The 13,582-nt window shown below is 36.8% G+C and overlaps 1 protein-coding gene across 1 annotated transcript in view; it reads right to left on the bottom strand.

Moving 5' to 3' along the window:
* Window positions 1–12,571, bottom strand: part of LOC145678904 (carboxypeptidase B-like) — a 36,079-nt gene extending 23,508 nt beyond the window's left edge. The window contains exons 1-3 of the mRNA XM_081749511.1: window positions 12,435–12,571; window positions 3,318–3,527; window positions 1,331–1,421 (exon numbers count right to left, since the gene is read on the bottom strand). Coding sequence (XP_081605637.1) covers window positions 1,331–1,421; window positions 3,318–3,527; window positions 12,435–12,499 — 366 coding nt within the window. The 5' untranslated portion in view covers window positions 12,500–12,571. The remainder of the gene's footprint in view (window positions 1–1,330; window positions 1,422–3,317; window positions 3,528–12,434) is intronic.
* Between the last annotated feature and the right edge of the window lie 1,011 nt (window positions 12,572–13,582).

Raw genomic sequence — 13,582 nt, forward strand, 5'->3', positions numbered from 1 at the left:
ATACCTGATTTCATGGCCCCAATTATAGCAATGCAAAGGAAATACTAACAGGAACATTTCCTCATTCTCCCTCCCCTTTCCTCGGTGTTATCCTGAGCGTTATATAGGCCTATTCACTCCCTCCGAAGCAAACATCTCCAACATATGAAATTTTGATTCTTTATAACCTATTTAATGGTTCAAGAGAAACATGGATTGGATCTTCTCCCTCTTGAGTTGGAATTTTCAGAACTTGTCTAACTGGCTAAATCATTCGTATTATGGAGCAGAAGAAGGCCCGTATCCAAGGGGGGTCTGGGGGCCCGGGCCCCCCTAAAATTTTACCGGTCTCCCTAAAATTTTCACGCTAGGCTTGCAAATGAACTATACTATGATTGGATAGGGCCCCCCAACATTTTTGGGCTGGCTACCGGCCTGGGCAGAAGCTTACCATATTTACCAAATTTATCTGTACAACTAACAGTTCAAAGGGAACATGTGATAATAATAAAAACTCCATAACGGGGTTAGTTATTATGGAGATCATGAGAACCTCTTTATCTCACCAAATCTTATCACAGTCCAGAAAATTATCCTACGTGATAATAAAGTTTATACAATTGATTTGTCTTCTCTTTTTGTATGCATTTTTTTCTCCTTCTCAATCTTTCACTCTTCCATTGAATTTTCAAATATCCATTCCATAAGATTTCTTGTCAATTGATGATTCGTCAAAAGTCTCGCGATTCGTAAGGATTATTTTTTCATAACAAAGAGATATACTATAACACTGAAAATATTCTCTTTCTTCCTTTTCCATATATGTTTTTTCTATATACTATTACCCGCTTTTACGTTCCTGCATTTGTTTTCCCGCTTTTTTTTTCAATTTTTAAAGCCTCTTCAATGTTCTTACATTCACAACGTATCCAAGTTCTCGTTTTTACGTTTACGAAAGTTTAATTCCCGTTACGCCATATCATGTCTATCTAGCGTATAACAATGAAATCAAGTATTGCTTCCTGTTTGTTGCTAAAGTAATGAGCATATGCGTAATTAGGGAGGAAGTCAGGTCCCCTTGGAACACTATTTACCCCAAGAACACCATTAGATCACAGGCTGGCCGTTGAAAGGTTCTTTGAATTTTCAGATGTAAGGGGACATAGGCCTACCACCCTTTTAGGAAAATCACAATAGTTATATCACAATAGTGATGCTTGCAATCGTCTTGCATTTAGAAATATACGGTATTTAGGATTCTTAATATTAAATACACTGTGTTCACTTTCGTGTTTTTGTAGACACAGGTAAAATAACTTTATTTATTACATGCTTAAGAATAACTTCTCACCTCACTGTGTGTGTAATATTGGTCGAACGAGAGTGCTTTTGTAGAAGCGGACTTTCGCAATGAATACTGTCGCCGGTAAGTTTCTTGCCACCTAAAAGAATAGAAATTAATTAACACCAAATAATTATGAGCAATGATCAGTATTAATATGTTTGGAATTTAAGGTGTGAAATGGAATGACCAGTTACATTTTCATGAAACAACGAATTCTAATTCAGCCTCATCAGTCTGAATACAGGGTCGTATCCAGAAGTAGTAGGACTGATTTTTCCTGCGCGCGCGGAGCAATGTAAGAGGGGGGGGCTGCAAGGCTGGATGTTATGAAGGGGAGCCTTGGGAACAGGTGTCGACCGCCGGCAGTCACCTGCATGCGTTAGTTGAGTGTGGACCACTGTATTAGTGACGACCTGTTCTGACGCCTCGTCGTCAGTTGCGATGGAGCGAAATTTGGAGCAGCCGTACGCCATCAAGTTTTGCGTCAAACTGGGAAAATCAGCGACCGAAATCAAGGACATGTTTACGTTGGTCTACAAGGAAGATACCATGAGCCGCACAATCACCCCGTAAAAAGAAGGCCAGAATGTCGAAATCGAAAGTGAAATCGATGTTGATTGCATTTTTTGACCGTCGTGGCATTGTCCATAAGGAGTTTGTACCTCCTGGACAGAGTGTAAATGCAAGAAGTGCTCACACGGCTGCAAAATCGGATCACACGCGTGTGACCAGACCTGGTGGGGAAATGGAAGCTCCACCATGACAACGCGCCGTGCACAGCGCATGGATTGTGAGGGATCTCCTGACCAAATTCGGCGTTTCCACGTTGCCTCACCCCCCTATAGCCCTGATGTGGCACCGCCGGACTTCTTCCAATTCCCCCGTATCAAGAGGCAGCTCAAGGGGCATCGTTTAGACTCGGTGGAAGCAGTCCAAGCGGCGACGACGAGGGCGCTGAACGGCATCTCGGAAAACGACTTCCAGAAGGCCTTCACGACCTGGAAGGCTCGCTACCAGAAATGTGTGAATGCCCAAGGGACCTATTTTGAAGAGTATTAAGTCAATGTACCAAAATGTTCAATATTTTTTTAAAAATCCGTCCTACTACTTCTGGATACGACCCTCTAGATACATATCGAATTCATGATTCGGAAAAGACATAGGCATATTCATTTATTTTTCTAAATGTACATTCTTTATTTTTTAGTGTTACATGCAACTTAAAGAATTCTTTGTAATTGTCGTAAATAAGAACAATTCCATTAGGCTAGTTCTAAATTCCGCTACGGAAGTTGGTCTACCCAGGATAGTACCATGATTTTCTAACACAATTCATTGGTAATTCCTTATTAAGAGTCATGTGCTTCTAGTGAATTTTGAAATAAATCTTGAATTAAATTAACATTTTTCCATTTACCACTTATTATCACCGTCTCCTTTAACCTAGCCGGGAGTGGCGGATCTAGAAGGTAAGAACTGGGGGAGTCTGCCAAAGTCCAGGCTATGATAGGTATATCATGGGTTTACTATAAACTTTCAAAAATATATAAATAATAGCTTAAATGATTTTCGTCACTCTGAAAACTGGGGGAGGGGGGCTAGGCCCCCCGGCCCAGGGCTAGATCCGCCACTGCTAGCCGGCATAAACATGGGACGTAATACTGTAAGATTTCATTTAATTTCATTTTTGTTTAATAATATATTTTTCTGCATGATTTTTTTCTAAACAAATATTTCTATGAAGTTTATTTATATATTTATTTTTGTGCATGTTCTCCGTGGCATTTATGGATGAACGTTAGAATCTGAGAAGAGAACAACCAATTTAAGTTGTTGTTGTTGTTGAAAGAAGTAAGTAAAAATATACTAATGTTGTACACTTTGAAAATATTAAAAAAAAAAAAAGTCAGGCAAATTATCATTGACCGAAATTAATTGGTTTCAACCGAACTCATAAAAGAAAAAGCATAAAGAGATATAAAATGTTACTTACTTATGAACATCAGGAATATGAACTTTGTAAGGGATCTCGTATTCCTTCAGGTAAGTGAGGAAGCTATCCATATTTTGAGGAGCAACCATGATCTCCGCTTCCTTGCCTACCTGTGGCAGGGTCCAAAAGTCGAATCCCACGGCTCCAAAGAAGGGCTTGAGGAGCTCTTTCGTTTCTTCATCTTTTACAGGCAATCGGAGGACTTTGTACCTGCAGGAAGAATGTTATATTACAACTAATTCCAGTTTCATTCGTAGAGGAGAATTCAATAAATCAACACGTGAGGTTAGGAAATAAAAAAAAAGCTAATCACAAAAATAAGATTTTAAAAAAGGTAAAGATCATTATTAACCTTCAGTTTAGCAGGCATGCTTGTGTCGCAACTATCCCTTAGTGTTCCACATTTCTTACTGAAGCAAGTCACATAATTTGTTTTTCTATTACCCGAGAACATACACAAACTGCTCTAGAAACATCAAATAAAGACAACTATATACTGGCAAATGACATGTCCCATATCATTGTATTATGTACACAATCAAGCTTTTTTCCAGTTAAGCCGGGAATTAGAATCAAAAAATGAAGGGGCAGCACTGGCACGCTCTCATGGGATATAGTGATATATCTGATTATTTTTCTTAGCTCTAGGGGGGAAGGGAAGGCAAAGACCACCTATGTGTCCCTGGAAGAAACACTGTACCTAATGTCAAAAGAATTCAATACATCAAAAGAAATATATTAAGAAAATTGACTCTGGTAGATATTCAAAAGGATCATACACAAGGTGACCAGAACTTTTACTTTCAAAAACGGGACGCATACGAATCGGCGACGGTGGGTGGGTGGGGGGAGTGACTTCCACATTGCATTTTGGGACTCAGCAGTGTTTTCAATTTACAAAATACACAAGTAAGAATGATAACACAGTGTTTCTAACTTAAGTATTACCAAACAATACTTTTAACTACTTGAACACTCAGAATTCCCACTCAATTCCCACTTGAACCACAGAGCACTCTATTTTCATTTGAATATTCAGAAGTTCTAGGCACGGCTGAACCTTCCCAATGAGTGTTGGTACGGAAGAGCGTAGAATTTGCATTGACCATTTATATTTTGAATTATAATTACGGGACATCTGGGTCATTTTTGCTTAAAAACGGGACATTTAGATGTCCCGTTTGAGAATCAGATAAAACGGGACAAGGGTTGAAAATAAGGGACTGTCCCGGCTAAAACGGGACGTCTGGTCACCTTGATCATACACTGAATTTTCAATTTCGTTTGTTAGATGTCAGCCCATGCAGAGCGTTTGCTGCCATCTACCACCCACCCAACCAGGTACACTCATGTCCAAAATTATTGTCGCATATCTATAACTATTTTCTTGTAAGAATATAATTTGATAATGATTTTGCAGAGTACTTTTAATACTGATACTATAAGTGGGAAATGTATATTTATGGTAAATTTCATAGGAAAAGAATTATAAATACGAAAACTATAATGAGTAAAACAAAATGTTGCTAAATGGACAAGAAAGTTTTATTTTCGTTTTATTGTTCTTATTTACTGCTCTTTTGACATGAAATTTGCCACATACATGTCTTTGCTGATTATACACATACTAACATTAAAAGAAATACCGGGTGAATTTGTTATCAAATTATATTCCTACAACAACATACTTATAGACATGCGACAATAATTTTGGATATGAGTGTACATGCTAGGCAGGTACCATTTAACTTCCATACCAATCATCTACGTACCCAGTACTTGAGGAATGTACATTTCATGCTCCCAGCATGTGTCGCTGGTAAGTACTCTTCGTGGAATTTCTGACACTTGAAAGGTATTTTACATGCTTTACTGGGATGTGAGAAACGTCAACAGCACATTCCTTTTGTACCACGTCCCAGTCGCACGTACGTTGCTTTGCATTGCGACATTCATTTATCTACTCCCACGCAGACGCAGTGAGTCAAGGAAAAAGGCGGTTTGAAAGAAGGCGGTAGTTTGTCGTGAAGTGTGTACTGATTGTGTTTAATTAATATAAAATAAATTAGAACGTCGTCCACAAAATTTCTGTTTCTTTGAGATAAGTTACGTATGAAAGTCCAACGACTATTATTTTATATATTTGGCAATGTATGTACGTAACGTGTTTTCATTTCCCATGTTCTCCATACTACTTACACATTCAAACTTTTGCATATTACAATAGAAGAAAATATCAAATTATGTATAATTGTTATGGATTATAATATAATTAGCCTGCGGCTTGTCTTCGCTCTAGTTTTGGTCACAACTAGTAGAGTTGCTGACACATGCCTAGTACAGTTCTGGCACGGGCTAGTAAATGTCAAGTAGATACGCGGTACATGATATGCACATAGCAGGTACATCCTCGTTATATGTCAGGTATGTACTTTAGGGCCGAAGTAACCTTATTGCCTTCATGTGATTTTCACGTGATTTCTCTATTCAAGTACCAATCATATATACTCGTATTCCAATGTACCTCAAGGAATATTCTTTATAAATACTTAGCATGTACTTGTGTTGGGTGGACGGCAAAATGTGTAACGTTACTGCTTTTGCAAAAAAGAATAATTTAAAAAGTTGCTTTATTCAAGAGTTATTCTGTGAAGCAACGGAAGACATACGTTACCGTTAACCACTGAGGTATTAATGGGTTGACTTCATTAACGAACTGGGTCGAGGTAATTGCTCAAGCTGTCTATTGCAAAAAACCACTTTCGTTTGTAACTTATCCTGTGGATTAATGAAAGGACGTAAGTCGCCGTTACTCAAGGTGTAAATCGATTAGCTCTGTTAATGAATTCGGTCGAGATGTTCACTCTAGCTACCTGTTCTTAAAAAAGAACGTAAACGTTTTCTTCAGTTGAAGAATTAACGTGTGCAGTAACAGACAAACGTACTAACATTAAATTATTATGAAGTCCCACTTTGTGATTCTAATAAAACTATCGTGAAAGTCGTAATACATGGGCGCCTGCAGCAGAAGCAGTTGCCCCTGGATTCTCCAAACGTGTTCAGTTCTTGGAAGTACATGCCAATTCAAGACATACTAATTTGTTTACTTACATAGTACTTAACATATTTATGAGATACTATACCACTATAGTTTATTTATTGTAGTTAATAAGGAAATGTGCGTATTGTTGTTTTATATGATACATTAAGCCTTTTATGCATGGTCATAATTTTCCATCAAATGTTGTATCAAACTTACCTTTGATAGTCATTTGGTGGAATAAATGGGCTAAAACTTTTACATGCACTATAAATGATCAAATACAAAACTTAATTTTGTTGTTTATTTGTTTATATTTCTTCATTCAATTTTTACATTTGTTGGAAAGCACAGAGAGCAACGCTGTACTCACTTGAAGCAGTAATTTAAGAGTAAGCTGTTTAAATCGTAACTCTTAAAATAAACTAACAATTGGAAATATAAGCCGTGAAGTGAAATGTGAACGCTTTCTCTGGCCTTGTCAGCCTAACTTCAGCCACATTTTTTCCCAATGTTTCTTTATGTTTGTATTTATTGTAATTTTCTTTAAATTTAAACTTATACAAAACAGGATGCTGCTTGTAGCATAAGCATTTCAATTGCTTCCCGCGTCCACGTTTAGCGCCGCCACACAATGATTTCCGTTTGTGTCCTTTGAAGCAATGTTGAATAGGAGGAGAACATGTTTTATTTTAGAACATTTCTATCAAAAGTTGCATACCACTTCATACACATTCAAATTCCATTTTGCTGAAACATTTGACACAATATTTGATTATGAATAACAGGTTTTATGTGAACGAGTGCATCAAAGTGTGTGTGTGTGTATTAGCGACTGTGTTTGTGTTGGTGTTTTGCCCTTATCCTTTATTGAAAAATTCTTGAGGGCGTGCCTCTCGTAATATCTCAAAAACTTTATAAGATATTGTCAATGCAAAATAGCTAGTACATATAGATATTTGGGAAATTGTCCCTTACTTGAAGATATTTATATAGAGTTGCTTGGAAAATGAAAGGTTAACTGAAAAGTATAAAAACAAAGAAATTTTAACTTAACTCATTAACAATAAAAAAAAAAAAAGTGAAATCATTTAACAGCAGACGATTAGAAGAAAGAATGGAAATCAAACCATAACGTACTTTTCTTAAATCTATTTGTTAAATTGATTATTTCGTTTTAAGACTTGCCGTGTTAAATCATGAATAAAGTATTTGTCACCATTATATGTCATTTATATATATAATCAGGGTGCGAATTGGCGGGGGGGATGCCAGGGATTTCCCCCCTGACAAAAATCTTTCCCCCTCTAGAGAAGAAAAATTTTATCCCTGGCAGGGATAACATTTCCCCCCCCTCTGGAGTATTTTTGAATGGACATGAAGATAGAAAAAGGGAACAATTCTTACTTTGTGTAGCTAACCTAAATATTGCTTGAGTGAAAATTTATGAAACATTTCACATCTCAACTGTTTTGTACTTGTTAGTAATATATATATATATATATTTCAAGTGTGTCCCTACTGGTGTTATGCCGATGTGTGTTTCCCCGTATCTGACTCGAAAGGGCGAGGGACAAGTTTCTGTGATTGAGATACTTCAATAGTTTGATGCAGACAGATTGTCACATTGAATTATTTCGCGGGTTTCGCTGTGCACTTTAGCCATTCTAAGTATCTTACGATCTTCACTCGCTAAGAACAACCGACTGAATGACAAATTGGCAATACAGCCGAGGTCAATTACTTCTTCCCCCAAGCAAAGGGATGGTTTCCTGCGCAAGAGGGCGGCGGGGGTGGGTCCGAAGTATGCAAGGAAACTCGAAGAGGATGGAAAGGTCACCAAATATTTGAAAAAAAAAATGAAAATCTTTGAGTTTTACGTCCCACGGTTATGCCGGTTAGGCTAAAGGAGACGGTGATGATGAGTAATGAATGAAATGGTGGAATGAAAAAAGTGGGAGGAAACGGGAGAACCCCTAGAAAACCCACGCACACGATTTTTACCAAATATTTGAGTCCGCATTTACTGGAAAAGAACCCGTGTCACCAGGTTTAGTCAAACGTATGATGATCTAGTTTCACCTACAAACATATTTATATTAAGAAGAAATTTCAATATCGAGTAGTTTTTAGTTAAGTTGTGTATGTGTTTGATAACATAGATTAAGACAATCCAATACGATTTCATTATAAGGATGATAAATCTAGCTTTAAGAGAAATTGTATTTACGGAAATAATTACTTTCACAGAAGCTTAATAATTGTTTGTATCTATATCCCCTTCCCCGTTCTAATGAATGTTAAGCTACTGATTCATAACCATCTCGGATGAGCTTGTAACGAAGTATTGTTATCGGACCCATAAGAGCATCAAGTGTTTCGAAGTCGTGGTGTCATTGCTCGGGAAACAATGAAGCGTCAAAAAACAATTTTAGATTGTTTCGAGAAAAAAAAAAAAAAAAAAAGCAAAATCGATTTTTCAAATAATTCAGAAAGTAGTAACCGGAAAACGGAAGCGAAAAGTGTGGCTGTGCCGACCCAAGGTGATGAGTGTGCGATTAATTCAGAAAATTCAGAAAGTGTTAATTTAAATGAAGATAAAAATGAAACTTGTACAGTTATTGCTGGTTGTGTTGAGAAGCAAAGATTTGACAAATGGAAGCAAAGTCGACCCTGGTTGAATGCAAAACATAGTGGGGAAGTGATTTGTTTGTATTGTACTGATGTGCAAAAGCCCGGAATTCTCAAGAACAGCAATACGCGAGTGGAACTTGCATTTGTGAACGGAGTTGTTGCAAAAAAACAGTAAAAAATTAAATTATAAAATATCAAACCATGCAAAATCTATCACATAGATTGCGCGAGTATCTTGGAAAAGAGACAAAAAAGCTAAAATCATTGTTGTCTAACAGTATGTCTTTGTAGGAGGAGCAAAATAAATCGAAGGTGGAAGTGGCTTCACATAATTTCCGCATTGCCTATTTGTTGTGTAAGCGAAATGAATCTTTTAAACTCTTTAAAGATGTATGCACTTTACAACGCCTTAACGGGGCTAATATGGAACAAATGCTACATTTCAGAACATTCTTGCGCAAATATAATTAATTTCACAGCTAAGAAAATGCAGGAAACTTTAACCATATTGTACACTCAGGCAATATTTTTAGCATTTAAATAGACGAAAGTACTACAATTTCGAACAAATCTTGGCTAATAATGTATGCTCGTACTCAGTTTGACGGGAAAGCATGCAATTACTTCTTCGATATATTGGAACTACCCTCTCTTACAGGTAATTCAATAACAGATGCTATCATTTTGTGCTTAGGGCGACATGGACTTTCTGAAGAAATCTTTAAAAAAAACAGTTAGTTGCTTTTGTTTCTGATGGTGCAGCAAATCTTTGGGGACACTATAGGGGCGCTGCATCAATTCTCAAGAACAGATTTAATTATAATTTAATTGTAATGCACTGCCTAAATCACAAGTTAGAGCTCGTCGTTCATGACGTAATGAACAAACAATCAACTTCTCTTCATTTTAAGTCCTTTATGGATTCATTATACACCCTTTTCTCAGCAAGTCCAAAGAATTAACGACATTTAGAAGTTGTTGCAGAGAAACTTTATTTTGAATTACAAAAAAATTGGTCGTAGTTTTGATATTCGGTGGGTAGCCTCGTCCTGTTCTACAATCTACAGTCTGAGAAACAATGATGAGCATTCAGGTGTTGCAATTTCGTGAGTTTTAAAAGACGAGAAAGAATTGATAATAAGCGAACTATGAATAACTTTACTCCAATCGAAAATTAAAATTCCATATTTTTATTCCCCCAACGTATATATATATATACAGGGTGGTTCAGTAATGTTGGACAGCCCTGAATAAATCGGAAACCAGAAAAGATATTAGCAAGAGTTTGGTGGATCCAGATACTTGTGGAAGGGGGACGTCTTTTGAGGTACCAGATATTGTTACCTGGTCAACAGTGTTGCCAGCTCAGTACAAAGTTTTATTTTTTTAAATGGAACATATAGAAGTTTATGCCATCAAAAGAATTAGTACAGAATGTGAATACCAACAAGCGAAACCGCACCTGTCAGTGTTGCCAAATAAGGAAGTTATAAAGCTTCAAAGGTCAAGAAATTAAAGTGTCCGTAGAGCAAAACTAGCAAAAAGGCAAGAAAAATAATACTACGGAATGAAAAGAAGTAACCGAAAGAGTAAACCAAAGAACGCACAGCATCCAGTGAGTAACAGGGTTGCCACAGCAAAGGGGAAAAAATTGAAAATTTTGCAGTTGCTATAGGAGGAAAAGTGCCCATATGACATAATGCTGGAAACACCATAGAAAGTCTATGTAAGATTCAGGAATCCTAATAGTGTTTGTTCGAAAGCGATATCTCTAACCGTTTCCGAGATACACCAAAGGTGTGCGGAGTTTGCAACACTGCATAATAATTCCCTCGCCCTCCAAACTACAGGAACGAGTAATGAAAATGATACGCCCAACAAAATGTAAGAACTGCACGGGTCTAATCGTCAAATCAATTATGCAGTGTTGCAAACCCCGCACACCTTTGGTGTATCTCGAAAACGGTTAGAGATATCGCTTTCGAACAAACGCTATTAGAATTCCTGAATCTTACATAGACTTTCTATGGTGTTTCCAGCATTATGTCATATGGGCACTTTTCCTCCTATAGCAACTGCAAACTTTTCAATTTTTTCCCCTTTGCTGTGGCAACCCTGTTACTCACTGGATGTTGTGCGTTCTTTGGTTTACTCTTTCGGTTACTCCTTTTCATTCCGTAGTATTATTTTTCTTGCCTTTTTGCCAGTTTTGCTCTACGGACACTTTAATTTCTTGACCTTTGAAGCTTTATAACTTCCTTATTTGGCAACACTGACAGGTGCGGTTTCGCTTGTTGGTATTCACATTCCGTACTAATTCTTTTGATGGCATAAACTTCTATATGTTCCATTTAAAAAAATAAAACTTTGTACTGAGCTGGCAACACTGTTGACCTGGTAACATTGTGTGGTACCTCAAAAGACGTCCCCCTTCCTCAAGTATCTGGATCCACCACACTCTTGCTAATATCTCTTCTGGTTTCCGATTTATTCAGGGCTGTCCAACATTACTGAACCACCCTGTATATATATATATATATATATATATATATATATATATATATATATATATATATATATATATATATATATATATATATATATATATATGGGGGAGGACTGGGTGCGCATTTGGGTGAAATTCATCCCCCTCTGGGAAAAATTTTCAATTCGCACACTGTATATAATATACGTTCCTCTCGTTCAACCTGAATATCTATTGCTTCTGCAAGTAATTTAATCAGTTATGGCCAATTTATGAGTGAAACATCTGGTTTAATTTTCCTTTATATGTACAAGTGGAGGGAAAACAATTTCAGGGGGGTATTGTGTGTGGGATTGCAAATTCCGTGCACTTGTATCTAGAATGGAACCTACAGTTCTATTGAAAAGGTTTACCTATTCAAAGAAATATTTATATAGCACACGTTGGAGACAATATTTAGCAGAAGGGGTCCAGCTATTTTTTTTCTAAAAAATGTTAGAATTTCGGTAGTTTCTGTTCACATTAGGTTAGTTCAGGTTAGGTTAGATTAGTTTCGGTTACGTTTGGTTACTTTACGTTAGATTATATTAGCGTAATAGTCCGGCATAATTTTCAAAAATATATATACATTTTTGCTTATTTCTATTAACATTAGGTTAGTTTCGGTTAGTTCAGGTGACTTTAAGTTAGTTTAGTTTAGGTTAGGTTAGATTTGGTTAGGTTATGTTAGGTCTAAGCACTTGCATCTTCCATTTCTCCCGTAAATTTTGTATTTTTTTACGTACTTCTGGACCCCATCTGCTAAACATTCACCCACGTTGGGCCTCAAGTGCACTTATGCATTTCATATTATGATTACGGAAAGCCATTTAAGTTCATCAACATATTTCAATGGGTATACGCTTTGCAAATACTCTACCAAAATTTTAATAACAAGCAAGAAAGAAATCTTTCTTACCCAACTTTGTTGGTGCCGAAGACACCGAGGAGAGTGGACAGCAACACAACAACTAGAAGCCTCATTGTTCACGATTGCGAACGAGAAGGCTGTTACTTGCCCTTTTAAAGATAACGACGATTTTTTTTCTAGCTCTGATGACCATTGTTTTCTTATCTTTGTCGCTAATTTATTGCATTGTGATTTATCGATACCAGATTCTTCATCAAGTGTATGATTATTATTTATGTCAAGAGCCAACGTCTATATCCACTTGCGAGCAACGAAAACATTTTTTTTTTTTACAACGTTACGTATGTAGACATCTCAAGTGCTAGGGAAGTCCCAATATATACTACTCCTAGAAGATCGTTTGGAAATAATTCTGTCATACGACAAGCATTATCTCCATTTTATAATTGGTTTAACTAAGATGTAAATGAATAAGATATTGTTTTTGATACACAAAGGGCGCCGATTTCTCTGTAATTTGGGAGTAGCATTCATAAAAAATACATATAACAAGAAAAATACATAAAAATACATATTCATAAAATACAGAGGGCCCACATGAGCTTTGGGGAGCCCGGGGCCTCCCGACTCCCCCAGGATCGGCGTCCTTGGATACACACAGTCTCACATGAACGCCGTACATTTCACATTACAAAGGCAAATAATAACAAACAGTGCACATGTGTATTTCTATTATCAGGCCTTACTTTTCATTTATTGTTAAAAATCTATTTTGCACATTTATAACTCATTTTTATGATAAGAGTGTTGCCTGTAACACATTCCATGTCTGCACGTGATTCATGCTTCTTGTCTACATCTAGGTCATGCTCTTATTTAAACTTTACGTAGGCCTAATGCATTGTTTCTCGGAACATCGTGCTCTGAAGTTGAAACAACAGATAACGAATTTCATGATGAATTTAATGGATTATTAATTAAAATGTTATATATTTCCCTTCTATTATTTATATTACGATATTGTCTAATAAACTCACCTTCCATGAAACTTCCTTAATGGTAACACCGCTTCTGACCTAGATAACCTGGATTGTGATTGAAAGTGATTCTACAAGGTGTTGCAGGTACAAATGTCACATCACTAGCTCATCAATCAATCTCGTAATTCCAGCAAAGTAGGAGTATTTCACCCGCTT

This window comes from Thermobia domestica, chromosome 2 (genome assembly GCF_964235325.1).
Source record: "Thermobia domestica chromosome 2, izTheDome1.hap1.1, whole genome shotgun sequence".
Classification (NCBI taxonomy): Eukaryota; Metazoa; Arthropoda; class Insecta; order Zygentoma; family Lepismatidae; genus Thermobia; species Thermobia domestica.